The sequence below is a fragment of the Macrobrachium rosenbergii genome, chromosome 9, assembly GCF_040412425.1.
Source record: "Macrobrachium rosenbergii isolate ZJJX-2024 chromosome 9, ASM4041242v1, whole genome shotgun sequence".
NCBI lineage: Eukaryota > Metazoa > Arthropoda > Malacostraca > Decapoda > Palaemonidae > Macrobrachium > Macrobrachium rosenbergii.
In genome coordinates, this window is record NC_089749.1 from 54851108 (window position 1) to 54869345 (window position 18238).

The 18238-nt window shown below is 35.5% G+C and overlaps 1 protein-coding gene across 8 annotated transcripts in view; it reads left to right on the forward strand.

Annotated features, from left to right (window-relative positions):
- LOC136841821 (uncharacterized) overlaps positions 1-18238 on the forward strand; it is a 628887-nt gene that overhangs the window by 552519 nt on the left and 58130 nt on the right. For 3 of the 8 annotated variants that reach the window (XM_067109181.1, XM_067109182.1, XM_067109180.1), the window contains one exon: positions 15111-15368. In XM_067109181.1, the coding sequence (XP_066965282.1) occupies positions 15111-15368 (258 nt within the window). The other 5 variants (XM_067109179.1, XM_067109178.1, XM_067109176.1 and 2 more) reach the window with 3 other exon arrangements.

The window sequence follows — 18238 nt, forward strand, 5'->3', positions numbered from 1 at the left end:
GTGCAAGAAAAAAGGCTGAGGAAATAGATTTAGCGCTTACGCTTATCGCTATCCGTGCGTGTCGAGCAAGTTAGCGATATCTCTTCGAATTATGTCCCCATAAAAGTGAAGCTGTGAAAGAAACTGGATTTAATCGGCCACAGCTACGTCTTGACCTCCGATTAGATTTTCATGGCCTCTAGCTGGCAGGGTCACGGGTATGTGAAGATCGTCAAGTTTGTGTATATATGTCGCTTTTATCCATGCTACTGTTGAAGTTAGCAGACAGTCGTAAAGAGCAAGCGGTGAAGGTTAGTAATTGTTAGAAAAATGGACAAATGTGGGTTTTGAACTTTGTATATATTGTTTTCATAATTTTTAATACTGGAAATAAGTAGATCTTTTACGGAACAAGCATCTAAGGTTACTTTACAGGTTAATGATCATTTGTTATGTATGTTCTGAATTTTTCATGTATTATTTTTATAATAATTGTCAGTAATCGAAACAGTAACAGTCATTGTAGGTCATTCGTTTGCATGGTAATGCCATATGTAGGTTTTGAATAAAATATATATATATATATATATATATATATATATATATATATATATATATATATATATATATATATATATATATATATATATATATATATATATATATATATATATAGTTATAATTATTACTCAGGATCAGGATACGTTGGCAGAGAAATAGCACAAAAGGCCAGTAACAAACTGACATGATTATAATTGATTGATTATTTTACTTCATTTGCGTGGCATCTTCAAAGGTCCAAGGTACCCTGACAGATCAGTATCAGAAGTAGATCTCTGCAAAGTTCTTTCCTTTTCGTGCTCCTCCTCCAACTTATTGTACGAGTGATGATCTTGTTGTGAACGGGTCAAGACGACGCGACAGCTTCCACCGTCGTACTCGCTAGATCTCAGGGTGTGAACGAAGTGATGATGTTTGCGCAGAAGTGAGACTTCCTTGACGAATAGAAAGCGAAATCTGGAAAAGACAGGCAATTGGAGAATTTAGGAAAGTAGGTTTGAACGGATAAACTCTTGGAAGATGAGGTATAGCAGAGGAAGAAAGTTAGTTTCTCAATAAGTTGAAGTATCGACAGAGGAATGCCAAGATGCGAGCGGTGGTAAAGCTAAGATCATTAAGATGCGATTTGCTAAATATCGCATATTTGGGTTTTAACAACTTAGTACTGATGGCATTCGAGATTCATAACGGATATTTTTAAAAGACCGGGAAAGGCGTAAATTGTTCTGAACAAAATATTAACTGTTACCTTCACAGGGTAGGACACGTCATGAAAATATCATCGATGACATTAGTAGGAGTGATTCAGTAAATCTTTCCAGAATGGAAATCAAATTAACATATCCGTCACTGACATCGTGTAAATTGTATTTTCAGATGAGTAAGTTGTCACTTATATTTGTAAGTAAATAAATACTGGTAATTTATGTTAGTAATTGAATAAGCTTCTTTTGGAGAAATTACTTAGAACTAATAAATGATATTAATGGTATTCTAGATGCAGTGATCTCTCACACGTCGCTCTTTCTCTGAGGGTCTCCGACCTCATTAGGACCCTTTGAAATTTGCAGCAGACCCTTCGAATGTGTATTGTGGCATGTCAATGACCATCGCAAGCCTGCACCTCATTGATGGATAGTCGGTCATTGATGCCCATCAGCTCATTGTGAACATAAATGAAGATCCAGTTCAAATCGATAACAGTAGCAGCTGAGTTCAGACCGAGATAACAAAGACGGTTTATTTTTCTTTTCCAGCGTCGAATCTAAACCGGTCCAGACGTATTGTTGGTGTAACTCAAGTGAACCTATTGATGAACTGTGACTACCCACGCACTGATTTTATAGTTGCCTTATTTTTGTTTCATTTGCTTGTTTTTATATTTGCTTTTTATTATACCAGAACGTGAGTGAGTCCTTGAATAGACGAGAATTATAAAAGCATTTCAAAGTCTGCAGAATTGTTTGATGTTAGGTAATCAGGGTAGTATATTTAGGTCAGTGTGATCATTTGCTTTGTCACCTCTCATGTTATCTATTCATCAAAAATATATATATTTTAAATTATTTCTTAGAAATACTTTATCAGAACAAGTAATGTCAGATACAAGCGTTCCTTGATTTTAGAACTTTTACTTCCAAAATTATACTTAATACCGACTGACTCTTGAGTAACATTAAAAAAATGAGCTATATTTTGTGTTGATGTTTCCTGTTGTGACTTAGGTTTAATTGTAACATGTTAATCATTGCGACTAAATTTCCCATTAGGTTTATATTCGGAGAAGTAAGGACATGATAAAGCTTCATTGGCAGGGTAATTATACGATAACCGTGAAAAATGGTGAATATCTTTGCCTACCGCCCTACTCACCCATGGACAGTTTTGTTATTGGTGAAAAGAAAGACTAAAAGGATAAATCCGGAAGCTGAACCGCGCTTCATTTCCTTGTTCTTCCGACCGTAATCGCTGCTGTATCCTAATGCTCCCAACCAATGTAAGTCCCTTCTCCCTTCCCCACTCCACACTCCCACCCACTCTCCAACATTTCCCCCCGCCCCCTTCAGCTTCTTAGTTGGATCCTCCCTGCTTTTTCCCAGGTAACGTATCGGTTAATGAGCCACACCCTATACGCGATAACATTCTCACCTGTGTTGCAACGTGTGTTCCTCATTTTGTGTTGCTGTTGCCATTCACATTTTTTATTGCATATTGAGGGTTATTGCTATAATTTTTTGCGCGTGAAGGTGACATTACATTATCCTCCGTGATTATGCCTTTGATATTCACACATTCATTTAGTGTTAGTGAATGGTGGTTTTGCCACTCACTTCCATCTTGCATATTGAAGGGAATTACATGTACTTAACCTGACGATACGTCATCTAAGAGTTTTGATTATGCATTTGGTATTGCTTCAGTTTGAGAATCTCGCCAGTTTGAAATATTTTAGACAAAGCGTTATAACTGGCGCCTCTCATTATATGATCCTCTCGCAAAAATGTAAGAGTATTGCCGTTCCATTTTCTCGTCTAATGGGGAAGACTGTTTTACAGCCTTCGGATAAAACTTTTATTTCGTGTTTTCCGGGACATAATTAGGGCTGTTCTTGGAAAATCTTCCGTCGCTTCCTTTGATCTCTTCCTCCAGTAATTCGGTTCAGTCGGAGCCTTTAGCCCTATCTCATAATCAGTAGAGAGAGAGAGAATGTTGGGGTAGAGGATAGGAGAATGCGTGTAAACATCTGTTGAGATGAATTTTGCCATTTGAAAGCTGCGTGTATTTTGTTCTGTAACCTTTTAGAGTGTATCATGATATATGTATACGTTTTTTTTTGTGAAAGTTCTCACTTAGAGAAAAAAAATTTCACACATTTCAGAAATGATAAAATACATCTTGAATCTAACAATGGCAAGTTACATTCTACTAGATAAAAGATCCTGTATGGTCTGTCTGTGAAGAGTTATTGTGAGAAACAGTGACAGTGAAATCGTTCTACGCTTCTGGTAACATCCATTCACTCTGCTTTATTCTTCTCACTCTGTTCCAGCATTTTTTGTCCCCTGTTTTTTTCCGACTCTTATAGATGGAAATGGAATCTAGGTAAGCATTACATCTGCATACAGAAATTGCCATTTGTGGCGCATTTCGAATAAATCAGTTTGCGGAAATTGAATGACTTCTGAATAAGACGGTCCGTGCGATGGAAAAGGTTTCCGGGGGAGAGGTAATGGAATAGGAGCTACAATGAATAAATAATGGAAACCCACAAGTGGCTGTAAAGGAGACGATGGAGGACTTACAGACACGTGCAAAGACACCTGAAAACTGCCCGGCTACATATAGAAGCACTGTCATGATTCTGTGTAGGTGCATAAAGCGGCTAATGTCTTTTAAGTTTTCTTTGCGGAGTGTTATTCATCATTCAGCATTTCAAGTGTGATGAAAATGTTTGACTATTAAATATAAGTGGATAGTGAGCGAGAGCGACGCAAGACAGCTGAGAAATGGATACTCTTGAATTAATATACCTTCACAGATGATGCCAGGCCCCATTTTGAACAATGAATGCAAAGTCATTGGAACCCGGAAAGAAATGTGGATTGTCATAAGATAAATATCTTATGTGATGTTGGATATCTTACGAGGATAGTTGATTTTCCTGAGTTTGCTATTGATGCTTCCAGGTCAGATAGCAGAATCTAAATGTTGTTCATGCACTCTCACTCCGTCCTCCCTCTTCTCTGCTTGCAAGGCCTGTTCCAAGTTCCAAAGAATGGCTTTTGAGGATAAGGAACTATGTTGCCATATAAGTCCCTTCTCGTCTCAGCCAGCCCGTAACACCTTCCAGGCCACCACATCACAAACTTTTGTGCTGCGGAGACCAGCACTTCTTCTATCGCAAGGCTTGAGAATTCTCCATTCTCCTGTATTCCCTGATTCCCATAACATTCCTTCTTTTAAAAGGCGCGATCCCACTTTTTCTTTTCTTTCTATGGTTGAGATATGTAATTAGCTGTTCCGCCGGCATGTCCTTCGAAAACTGTTGTAATTCGTGGCATTAATCTCCTGGTTTCTGATTTATTGTTCCCCAGGCGAAAGTATGGTGGCTTTTGGATAGGCAATTTGAGTTGGAAATTAACTGCTTAATAAGTACTTCATAACTCGGGTACTTAATGACACCTGTACCAGGTGTGGTCTAATCATATACTCAGTGTTACTGTAATTTAAAGCCAGGTATGTTGGCTATATATATATATGTTCTATATATATATATATATATATATATATATATATATATATATATATATATATATATATATATATATATATATATATATATATATATATATATATATATATATATATATATATGTGTGTGTATGTGTCAATGTTACTTATAAATGTTACTTGTTATTCCAATTTTATTACTGTCATTGTAACAGACATTTTTATCTGATGAATCTAGCTTCGCAGTTTGATGTCTGTGGAGGTTTGTGTACATAAATTAAATAATATCCGTAATAAAAAATTATGAAATTATATTGAAGCAGTTTTTGTTCGCAGCCCCAAAGTCCCAATCTCACATTGGGAAGGCTAGAATTAAATTTCACATTCTCTCTCTCTCTCTCTCTCTCTCTCTCTCTCTCTCTCTCTCTCTCTCTCTCTCTTCACGCATATCTCCCATATTGACGTTACTTACAAAGTATTCAGCTCCTTTGTCACGAATCCTGTATTATTTTAAAGGTTGCGCTTGTTGATCGTGGGTGGATAGCGCTTCAGACACTTCATAACCATACATTAGCGTAATTTTTCGCATTTTTCGTACTGAGAAGGACAGAGAGAATGCATTGACTTCCAGTTCACAGTTGGTCTCGACATTAAATATGGGGATTTTGAATGTACAGTGTGGTAATATGATTATAGATGTCCCTTTATGTCGCAGATCAGATTTTGTTTTTACGTAACGTATCCCATTGAAGTCCAGGGTTAATAGAAAAATCACCTAGGCCTGATGCTTAATATTTAATCATAGGCTTTTCATTGAAAGTTCAGATATATGGTTAAGCATTTAGAACGAAGGTTATCGGGATTTTTTGTAATTTTATATGTATTTTCTTTGATATTTGCCTGTAGACAACTAAATATATTAGCTGGGACTTGTGTAGGTGTCAGAGTATAATATATATATATATGTATGTATGTATGTATATATATATAATGTGTATATACATATATATATATATATATATATATATATATATATATATATATATATATATATATATATATATATATATATATATATATCATATTCATGTTTGTTTGCGCATTCATCAGTAACCTTTTCTTATCAGAGTGGGTGGTCACAGCAGGTGTTGGCCTTACGGTTCTCAGCAAGTCTTTTGGTTCACACTTTCTGTCTGCTTGGAATTCGGGCCAGGTTCTCTTGCTATTGAGGTGGGCGAGTGAACGTGCAGAAACGGAGTGTCCGGGGATGAGTGGAGGAGTCATACTTAGTGCCAAAATCCCATACTTGATGCCATTAAGATTATTACACAACTGATAGGTTAGGTAGTCTTCTTCACTTGTTTGCACTGATACCATCAAGTCATCAGTTATTAGTATCAGTCAGTTATTAACATCAGTGTAGATTCATGATTCCATTTTTTTTAAATTAATAGTTATGTGTGGGTCTTACCGGGAATAAGTTTACCATGAAGAAAACTTGAACATAAACTATTGGTAAAATGTGAATACCAAAATACCGCCACTTTTAATCATTCTTATAACTCAAGCAGGTGTCAGACTTGGTAATGGTACTCTTTTAAAAATTCAGAGAGGAACTGCTGTCCGCATTAAATAGGCAGTTGACATGAGACATAAGTCAAAGACAGTTGTTACCTTGGTGAATGTAGACATAGGAGTTAATGAGATGCTGATTAGGCGACATGACCGGCGCACACCATGAGAAGTAATGTGATGAAGACATTCGTTCAATGACGTCATCGTTTATGGAAGCCGGATATACTGTAGTTGTTATGGTCTGGATTAATAGAGTACAGGGTTAGTCCGTCCCGGCGTTACTGCGTGTCTTTGTGACGTATCTGGATGGTTTGGAAGCTTACCATAAAAGAAAGCCAGAAAAACAAGGAAATGAAGGGTCACTGCAGCAAATGATTGTTCAGACACATTCTCTCTCTCTTTCACGACCTTACATGAGAGAGATCCCCTTTAATCTCCAGGTACTGCTAAGCTAAAGGATATGACTATACGTCTTTTTATTGCCATTTGGCTAATAAAGAAGCCATGGATGCGTTCGGGCCGAAAATGAAAAGGACTGACCAGTTGAAGAGCACCTTAACCCGTTTTAAGAGAGCTTCCTTGCTCTACAAACTGGCAAGGTCAAATACCGACTGATGACTTTTCTTTATCTTAATGTCGACCAAAACCAGCCAGACGATGACATTCGTAAGACTATCTTTAATTTGGTCAGATGCGGACTAACCCTCTGCTCTGTTAATCCTGGTTACGATCTTTGCTGAACCTTCATTGCTGTTTCAAATTCTCAAGGCTTAGCCAACATTTAAACTTGTATTCAGTAACATTTTCTTTGTAAATCCCTCTCCCCCTATATTTAATGTCTTTCTACCTTGTTTGGGTGACAGCTCACTTTATGAGATGTCATTGTGCTGAAACTTACTGGTACTGTATCGGTGACCAACAAATCTGAAGGTTTCATTGTCGTGCCTTGGCAACTTATCGTTAAGAAATCGGATGCACCGTTAACTAGTAGGTTGCCACGGCTACGATATTGCTTTTTGTCCCAATCGAAATTCTTTTGTCATTGTTCACGAATACGCTTTTAAGTTGCTGTTATCTCTCCATATATTAAGGATATTTTCTTCCTCCAGTCGTGGACGATTTGGTCCGTTTTGTTTGTACCGCGCAATGCTCACTTCATTCATTTCCTGTTTTCTAATCCGCGCCAGTTTTACCGACAGACTTTTAATTCCGTTAGAAGTGTCATATTTATCAATGGTTTGTCTGTAGCCTAGCTGATGACATTGATGAAGTGCAATGCTGTATCTGTTGAGTGTGTCACTCAGTATAAGTATTAACCTATACACGGTGTTCTATATTTGTAATTATCCACAAAATTTGTTCATACCAATTCAGGATTTCATTCATATCTTTAAGTATTTGTATATATACAAATATATGGAAATGCGTATGTGTATACATACTCCTGTATGTATAGGCACGCACATAAATACAGTTGTATGTATATATATGTGTAGATTAGCTTCCTAAGACATAAGAATGTAAGGTGACTTATTCAGTGTCAGTTAGATCATTTACACCTTACGCCACATTGTCGTGTTTTCAGTTTTATTCCCACAAATAATGCTATATTATTATTAGTATTTATTATTATTATTATTATTATTATTATTATTATTATTATTATTATCATCTATTTATGTATAAATATATTTGAGCTATATCCTGACAGTTTATGAGAATCAGGCTGGTAGCTGGTAGCTGGTAGCCCCCTCCCTTATTGTGGTTGTCACGATGTGATTTTGTTTTTTACATTCTCGCTGCCTTAGCTAAGTCCACCGCGGCCGCCACCAAGAAGGGTAAACCTTTAACACCAACCACCACCACCACCACCACCACCACCTCAACCACCATAACCACCGCACCACCTATATATATATATATAAATATATCTTGATATATGAACTTATTTTGAATTATGCTGCTGCTACTCCTGTTAAGAAATACATCCTCTTCCATTCCACCTTCTCCCCTTGAATTATTCAAGACTGCAATTATAAATACACATTTTCTTTTGCCCATTGTGTATATATTTGCATACATGCATTTCCACATACATGGTTGTATCTATGTATATATATACATAACTCAGTATCATGTATCTCTCATACTGTACCTCTTGTTTCACACCCTACCACCTCTATACCTCTTCCCTATGTATCACCGCTAACCACCAGTACCATTAGTTCTTTATTATTATTATTATTATTATTATTATCAGTATTATTATTATTATTATTATTATTATTATTCTTATTCATAGATCCTGCCAACTCGAACCTTACTTGATTATTGTAAAACCACTGTTTTATATATTTGGTTATTATTATTATTATTGTTATTATTATCATTATTGTTACTATTATCACATTGCTCGTTGTATATACAAATTTTGAATATTTTACTTACTGTTTGTGGTTCCATAGAACATGCACATTTCACAAGGTTTTGTATATATTTATCATAAATGTCAAGACCAGAATTTCCAGAAAGGCCTCACCTAATTGTGATTTCTGATGTTAATGTAACGAATTGTTTTTAACAATTGGAATAAAGGCAATCCAATTTCGCCATGGATATCCAAAGGCTGATTTTGGTGAAGCCTTTATGTTTAAAAAAAATACAGCTTTTGAGGTACATGATTATTCAATATATTTTTTAAATGTAAAGGAATTTTCTAGTAATTTTTCTATAAGTTTTCATGAACTGTGTTAGATTTTGTTGATTTCTAGAAGCTCTGAAAATTCCATTCCTTTTATATGTTTTCCATGTTAACAATTTGTGTGGTTTGCCTGTATGTATGTATGTTTGTGTGTGTGTATGTATGTATATATATATATATATATATATATATATATATATATATATATATATATATATATATATATATATATAGTGATGTGTTAAAGTATATATATTGTATGTGTACGTGTACACTGACACACAAACACACACACATATAAATTATATATATATATGTGTGTTTGTGTGTGTGTGGGTGGGTGGGTGTGTGTGTGTATTATTTGAATTATGCAAGGTGTTTTGGGTTGGGAGAAAGGCTCCAAAGAAGTAGAAATGGATGAGAAGAATAACTTTTTTCATTTTGTAAGGGTAAAGGTGATAGAAAGGACTAACAATTATAGAAGTATAATGGTACTTAGTGTACTGGGGAGGATATATGGTAGGATTTTGTTTCAGAAAGTAAGACAGATGACAAGGGTTTATAAGAGAAGAACAGTCTGAATTTAGTGCTGGTAGAGGAAATGTAGAGGATGTTGGTTATGTATGTTATAGAAAATAATTATATAGCGATACAAAGTATGTAAATGACGGAAGTGAAAAATATGTTAGAATTCGTAGGCAGGGGAGTGACTGGTTTGGTGCAAATATGGTGGCTGTTTTTGTGCGTTGAGAAAATGAATGATGAATCGAGTGTGGAGTGGGTGGTGTCTGCAAGTGATGCAAATACTGAGTGGGGATAGTAAAGAGACACTGCAGAGACTGATGAAAGAGTTTGAAAGTGTGTGCAAAGGAGAAAGTTGAGAATAAATATGAGAAAGAGTAAGGATATGAGGTAAATGGAAACAAGAAAGAAGCAATGAGTATTAGTGTGGATGGTGGAAGAATGGCGGTGGTTGATTTGTCAAAGGTGAGTCACAGGGGTGTGCAAAAGATTGGAAGGACGCATAGAGTATCTGTGGAAGCCAGTGATGAAATATACCGTATGGAAGTCTTGTGAAGCTTGCTCTCCTCGTGTGGATGTTGAGTGCAAGTCAGATAAAAAGCCATAGAAGGTAAGTGTTTGCTTAGTATACTGTGGGTAGAAGAACTGAACGGTTGAGGGTAAAAAGAGTAGCGTAAGTGAAAGAGTTGGTCACATGGCTTTGGCATGGTTTGAGCGTGTAGAAAGAATTGAGGAAGGTATGTTTGTGATTAAGTTTACAATTATTCAGAAGTAATAGTGTTTGGAAGATAGAAGTGCATGTGTATGAGGCAATTCGACACCCTGCTAATAAGCCTTCTGTGTAGGTACCTTCAGGATGAATTTTGTGAATTTTCTTTACAGGGGGTTTATCAAGGGTTGAACAGTTAAATTAGGAAAGTGGTAGTGATTGCTGTGTTGTCTTGTCTGTTAGGGGAAACACATGATCACATGCATACTTACGCACATATATATATATATATATATATATATATATATATATATATATATATATATATATATATATATATATATATATATATATATATATATATATATATATATATATATATATATATGTGTGTGTATGTAATTATGTATGTAGGTATGTTTTTGTGTGTGTTTATCTTTCTGAGTTGTTATACTGTATCATTTCAATATGTCGTAAAAATTAAGAAAATGTGATGGTAGTGTTTACATTTCTCTAATTGCATTTGCCCTCTATGTCTTCCTTTCCTCAGTCAACTTTGTGAAAGAAGGCAGCCATCTACTTTGAAAGAGCTCGGTAAAGAGTACCCATTTTAATTTCCAAGGCTCCGTCAGTGTAAATACACGATCATGAACCCCCTATAGAACTGCTTCAGTAAATTTCCTCAGTGAACGTTCTTTTTAATAGGTGGTTTTTGATGCCCTGAACTGCTTATAGTTTTCATTTTATTTTTCACATTACTGCCTGCTAAAGTAAGGAGAGAAAGAGGCGTTTTGATACAAGGGGATCTTGCTTCTGTTATAAAAAAAAAAGTAGCAAATATTTTTACAGATATCGTAGGAGTTGCTTTCGTGAGAGCATCATAGTTTGAGAGTTTAGTAGAATTGTTTTTCTTTTGCTGTTTAATTTATCATATAAATCTTATCCAGTTTTCTGCAACTGAATCCTTCACTGCAGCTTATTTTGAGTACGGCCTTTAGAGTACTACTGGATATATCGATATATACATTACCTGTTGCCGAGTGTGTGTGTACCTATTGTAAACAGACCCTACTGCATAGACTTCTTTTTAACTAGTGTCATGACGATTTACAAATAGCAGTACATTTAGAATCCCGCCATATTTTATGAGAACTGATAAACATTTGAAGTTTTGTTCATTAAATCCACATTAAAGATGATTGCTTGAAGACCAACAGTTACGAGAGTATTTCAGAGGCATTATTTGCGATTGTTCCTTTATTCAATTCCTTCAGTCAGTTGAAAGTCCAGCAAACATCTTTGTGCTGTTACGTTTGTTGAATTTTGTTCTCCTTTTTTAATAATTTAGTTATAAGCATCGCCATCCATTGACTTTTTAGAGATTCTTGATTAGCTGCCCCCCTTAAAATTTTATTTTCATTTTTCCTAAGAATTTTGATTACTCACCGTAAAACTGCTTCATATTTACTTATTTCTGTTCATGATGTAGAACTGTGATCGTTAATGGGTTCCAGCTGAATTGGAAGTCAATAAGAATTATGCCTTATATCATATCAGTGGACGATTTATAAAGGGAGAGTTGGTGATTTCATATCTTACAATCCTGCAGAGAATCACAGTTTTGCCTCAAGAATGTTTTAAACTTTTAATTCAGCTACATTTTAATGATGTCCAGTTTTTGTAATAAATTCCAAACACATTTTTATGTACTCCTTTTATATTCCAACTGTTTGTTTATGAGGATATGCCTTTTGATATAAATAAGTGCCATTCTTTACTTTTAGTATGTATATATACTATAAATATATATAGACATATTTATATAACCCCCTAGTTATTATTATTATTATTATTATACAGTATTACTCATTTGTTTACATTTTCTGCTGCTTAGCGAAACCCCCCGCGGGAAGGAGGGGTAAGCCCAACCCAGTCATCCTCACTCCAGTGTTATTATATATATATATATACTCTATTCCATGCATTATATATTGATGATGATGATGTTCTTTTCCGTTTTTCGTTGTTACTCCCACCTATGTCGCCCGGTGGGGACCTCTCGCCATCACTGATGAACTGGCTCGGGGCCAGCCGCCTTGTCAGTCAGTTGCGAAGCCCTCGAATGTGCTTCTTCACCTTTTTATGTGCATGTACAGTGCGGATATGTGTATTTATATGTACAGTGCTGTAGTGAATATTTAGGTCTGTAGGTATGTGTATTTATACATAAATACACTATATATGTATATACATATAAACATTCATGTGTATATATATACTTATGTATTTATATAATTCATATATATATATATATATATACACATATATATGCATTATAAATATATATACTATATATACATATGTGTATACTGTATATATGCATATATTTTGTATCAGATTACCTAATGGAAACTCCACGTGAAATATATTATGTAAGTCCTATGCTTTCTTATCTGTACCGCTTAAAGATTTGTTGCAGAATTGTTAACTTCCATTCGCATAAGAACTAAAACCGTATTCATGTCATTTTGAATCTCACTATTTTCGCAAATGTGAGCCCCGAGACGTTCTAATATAGAAATGGAAGGTGATGTCGAGAGATCCCCATAGTCACCATCTGTGGGTCTTACCTGTCGCTCTTGTTTTTCTTTTTCACTTTATTTGAGATTTTTTTAAAATCCGTATGGAATTGCCAACTGGTGACTTGGGCAGATTTAGTCCGCTCGTCTTGTGTACTGGAGACCCGGGTTGAGGGCGTGGCTCACAAGGAACAACGGGGTCGGTGCCAGAATTGGGGCGGATTTGATTTTGGTTCTCTTTAGTTTTTTTTTTTTTTTTATTCATTTTCCATTAACTTTGTTTGACGGGTTCATCCTGATTCTTTTTAGCTCTTTATCAAACGTTTGCCTTTGGTTTGCGTTTGATGGGTTAATTTAAGTCGATGTGTTCTTTGTACCTTTTTCTTAAGTTCAACTTTTCCCTGCTGCTATAGGAATTTGCATGCTTGATATTTCCGCCCACTGTACTTTTCTATTTTTTTTTTATTTATTTATTTTGTTCATAGTCATCAGTTCTGTTCCTTTTTTCCTTTCGCTTCCTGAATCACGACTCCATTCTGCTCCATCCTCCCAACCTTTCCCTCCTCTCTGAAGAGTCCTTTCAGGTACACTATCCAAAAACTGTTTTTAATTATTATTATTATTTTCCCTCCTAGAAACACTTGTCTCCAACAAAAGTTATTTCTTTTATTTGTTCCCCTCTACCACGAAATATTTCCAAATTTCTTTTTGCAGTTTCGTTTCGACTTCATCACTCGGTCTGCTCTCTCCAAACTCAAACTTTTTCCGCTGTAAAAATGACTTTGTCCTTAAACGCCATTTTTTTTAACCACGTGTTTTATAGCCGAGTCTCACTTCTATATGTATGTGTAATCTATTCTTGCTGTCTTTCAAGTATATAGAGAGATATCTTCCCTCTTTCATTATTGCTGAACTCTCTTCAAATATTCGAGTCTGTCTCTTCGTGTGTATTTGGTTATTTGTTGCTGCTGTTGTTGTTATTATTATGATTTTGAAATTTTGGAAAATAAGAATAAAAATAATTTTTAAGAATCTGACTCGCCACCAAGCCATAGGGAAAGAAATTTCAAGTAGAGAGATGATCAAAGGAGTAAAATTAACTTCAAAACATCTTCCCTGTGGACATTAGAATAATCTCTGCATTTTCTCACCAAAGAATGTCAGTGTATTTGGAGAGGAACCGCCAGTGAGCCATGGCCCATCAACTCTGTCCTAATATATCTGTTGTAACATTTGTTAGTGTTGATGTTTTTTGGTTTATTCTCACTCTCTCTCCTCTCCTTTTTTCTTTTTCCCTCTTTACTATACCAGCTGACACATCTTTTAATAACAATAAACAGTAGATGACATGATCATTATTTTATCTGACTTGCTTACGTTTTCTTTTCTCACTAATTGGCTGCAAGTTTATTTTGATTATGTAATATTCAAATTCGAGACATCAAATTTACTTACATTTATTATGATTCTGTGTTTTGCCATTTGGATGTGACCAATTTAAGGATTATCGCTTTGTTTAATTGACACATTTCATACTCTTCAAAATCTTTATTATAAAATTTCTCTCTCAATTTCTTTTTGAATCAGAGAAAAATTAACCATATAGTGCGTTTGCTCTTTCTTTCATCGCTTCTTTTACAATCTTAATTAACTGAATTGTGTCCTGTGATGATAATTGTAAACTGATACTTGTTTCGTGTCATAGCAAGCTGTTATTATCACCATTATTATATTTGCTCTTTTTGACTGTCATCAACTCAGGCATGGTAATCATTGATTCCTTTTACTTCAATTTGTCTTATTCTAAAATCCAGTACCATTAGTTTAAGGAGCATAATGACTTTATATCTTATATATTCCAGACATTCTTTTTGCAAATTTTACGTGATTAGAGAACCGCCCCACGGTAGGAAAGGAATTGTTCTTTTCTAGTTTTGAGTCAAAAGAATATTAGTTTTGAAGCAAAATTACCGAGATCACGTTTATCAAGTCTCTTCAAGGTCAAATTCTTATCACTTATAGAATTTTGAGTTTGTCAAGAATCCCTTTTTTACACAACACATGCCATGTTTTCACTATGAGTATTATTATCACTATGATTATGATTATCACTGTGAATATTATTACCATCATCTTGCCTCCGTTAGAGAAATTGTTAGAAAATCACCCCCCTCCCCTGTCCAGCTTTTTTCTTTCGCTTTCGAACCCTGCCAAAATGGACTTGGGGATAATCCGATCACTGATTTCCCTGTAGGGTTACCAACCCCTCTTCGGAGTCCCAGAGCCTCCCCGAAGAACTCTCCACACGTGTCCCCAGCGGCCTCCCCGAGGCATTCGCCCATCATATCGGGCAGAGTCCATCACAGGCATACGGGGTCAAAGGGCTGTGCTTACAGATGCGTCCACGGGCACCTCTGCGGAGGAATCTCACTCCTCCACATTTCCGTGCTCTGCGTCCTCCTGGGGATCACGCTGCTCGTCGTGGGACTCGTTCAATTAGCACCTGGTGCAGGTGAGTTCCTACGAAGTCGGAATGTTTGCAACTTTTTTCTATTTGGTTTATTTATTCACAGAAGGTGAGTTCTTACTACTGTATTTTTGTTCAGTCAAAATTTTTTGCATTTTTTAAATTATTATTCTTGTTTTTTTAATCTGGTTTTTATTACTTTTCAAAGTCGTCAGAATGGTGTTGGCGTTCGATCAGAACTCAATTTTTTTTCCCCCCACTTGTTGAATTAAATTTGTTTCCAGTTTTGTAATTATCAATACTTCCACATTTGTTGTTCCATGAAGAACTGGAGGTTAACATTCCACACAAGGAAAAGTTAAGTGCATGTTTGTTGAACAAATTACCCCATAAGGCTCCTCTTACCGGTGCCCTGTAGTTCTCTTAACGCCAAGGTCTCGCATCAGAAAAATAAAGGCATGGTGTCCAAACGTACCAGGCAATGCCTGACTTCTTTACCCTCAGACTCTTATGTCGCAGCTATAGGACTTTTATTCTATGATACCTCGACAGATAGAACTGGAGTTGGTAGACTACAGGAGACGGGTTCAGTCATTCAGAAAATACAGATGTGTTCAGAGAATTCCTCGGTAAGGGAGTGAATACTCAGACGTATATCGGAACAGTTCACGGCATGAACAGGGTTTGATTGATTAGAGAAGTGAACTGTCGACAGTGGCAGCAACGGAGAAAAGCATTTATTTTATTTTTGGTCTGCAGTTCCCCCTATGTTGTTTTTATCCAGAAGAAGAAGCAAAATTTCCCGTTGATCGGTAACATTGATACCAAATTTAATTTGTGACCAACGCAAACTTTCCGCAAGAATCTGTAAGGTTAATCGCATTTATGCGGTAAACCTTTGGATTCCGTTTTTTCTCTCTCTCTCTTCAAAGCCAGGAGTTGTTTTCGGTACTGTACATTGTAAATCATAGTCCACCGGGAGTCCATATTCATATCATTCCTGCTTCGGAGAACGATCATTCTCCTAAGGCCTGGTGACAAAATGAAATAGAAAAGAAGTGGACCAGTGGCGTATCTCAAAGGGGCTCATAAGAAAGGGTAATTATAATAGAAAAATATGATGGACAATGTTACCTCATTCCTGGCTATTTCTTGCACTGAGGGTACCAATATGAACCACTTTTTATATAGGGTTCCAATACGACTTGGATTAACGTTACCTACATAAATATGAAACATGGATTTTAAGATTTGATTACTCTTGGGAGGAAGAAATCTCCTTTCCTCCTAAAACAAACATTTGGAAAAGCGCCGTCTAAGACGTTTTCAATAAATTGAGTCATCATTTTAGGTTACCTCTTTGAACAATAACACCCTAAACTGTGTTATAGTGGCTGTCCGGAAGATGTGAGATTAGTTTGTAGAATTTTTTGTTAATACATTGTAGTTAGAAAGTGCAGAAAATATCATACATTGATAAATTTTTCTTATTCTAGGCTCGTCTCAAATAGATTTAATATTTTTTCTTATTAAATTTGTTAGCAGTAGAGCTAGTGAATATATTCATTTGTAGGTCACTAGGAAAGCAGTTTTATTTTAGAATTGTAAAAGTAAGCATTCATGGAAAAAAATAAATTTTAAGTTAATAAAAGGAGAATAGAGACCACAAGTAGGATTTGTAGCCTTTTGTAGACTGCAATTATATTTTCTAGTATATTATCAACCAGAGCTGTTCCCTTAAATCACAAGTTTGACGAGTTGATTGTGCTCTCACGATGTCAGTTGCCTACACTGCTGGACAAAACAAACTTTTCTCTTTCGTCAACAATTTTGCTAGTCGTGCCTTCATGATTACGTATGTGAGAGGAGATTGCAGTTTCCAGTGTTCTACAGTCTACCAGGTGTCTTCTGGCCTTTTGTCGCACATTGCAAATTGAAATACTCAGCATAGAAATTAAACCAATACATCTATTTTTTTTTATTGGATGGGCTGTTCACTGAAGAATAAAGGACTGTACTAAAATTGTTTATTCAGTATTCTTTCCCTCGGCTTACACCTTTGAACACAGTTTATTTAGGAAATAATTCAGTAATTCAGTGGAATCGTTGCTGTAGCTCCTGAAACAAAATGTATTTTGATAACATATCTTTCTTCAATATTCATTTCTTCTGTTCGAAGAAAAGGCAGTCAGAAATTTATTTAAATCTACGTGGATTGTGTATGTATTTTACAATCTCTCGTAGATTCGTTAAGGGAATAAAAGAAATGGAAAAGTTTTCTTCTTCATTTATCAAGAATGCCCTTTAGAGAGGACGTAACAATATCCATATGAAACACTGTCCTTTTTAAATATACGAGTATGTGGAATGATTTCACAGAAAAAGAAATTGAAGTCTTTGCTTTTCTCATTAGCAGAAACCTTTGGATTATAAGTGTCAGAGATCCATTTACCACATGCTGTGTGTATTGTATGTGGTTGGAATAGTATCTTCAAGAACCATTTATTTATTTATTATGTCAGATGGAAACAACGTAATCAAACTTGGAATCGTTTCTCTTTTCTTTAAACCTTCTCTTTAAAGACTATCCTGATTGTTTTAGAACATAATGTGTTCTTGAAAATTCAGATAACAGAACCCGCAGTATCGTGTGTAGGAAACCATTTGATTTAGAAAGATTCCTCGTGCATGATTTCCCGTGTCATGTCTTTCTGACCAAAATAGAAGTCAGATAACTATTTTGTTCTTTTGCATATAATTTAATAATTATTTCGAGTTTCCATGCTAACGTAGAAATTGCTTTCATGTCATTTATCGTTTCATTGCAATTATTTTTTCTCTTGAAAAGCCGTATTCAAGAAATTTTGGTTTTTTGTGTCCGAAACAGTCGGATGGAAATGGACCCTGCCACAGAA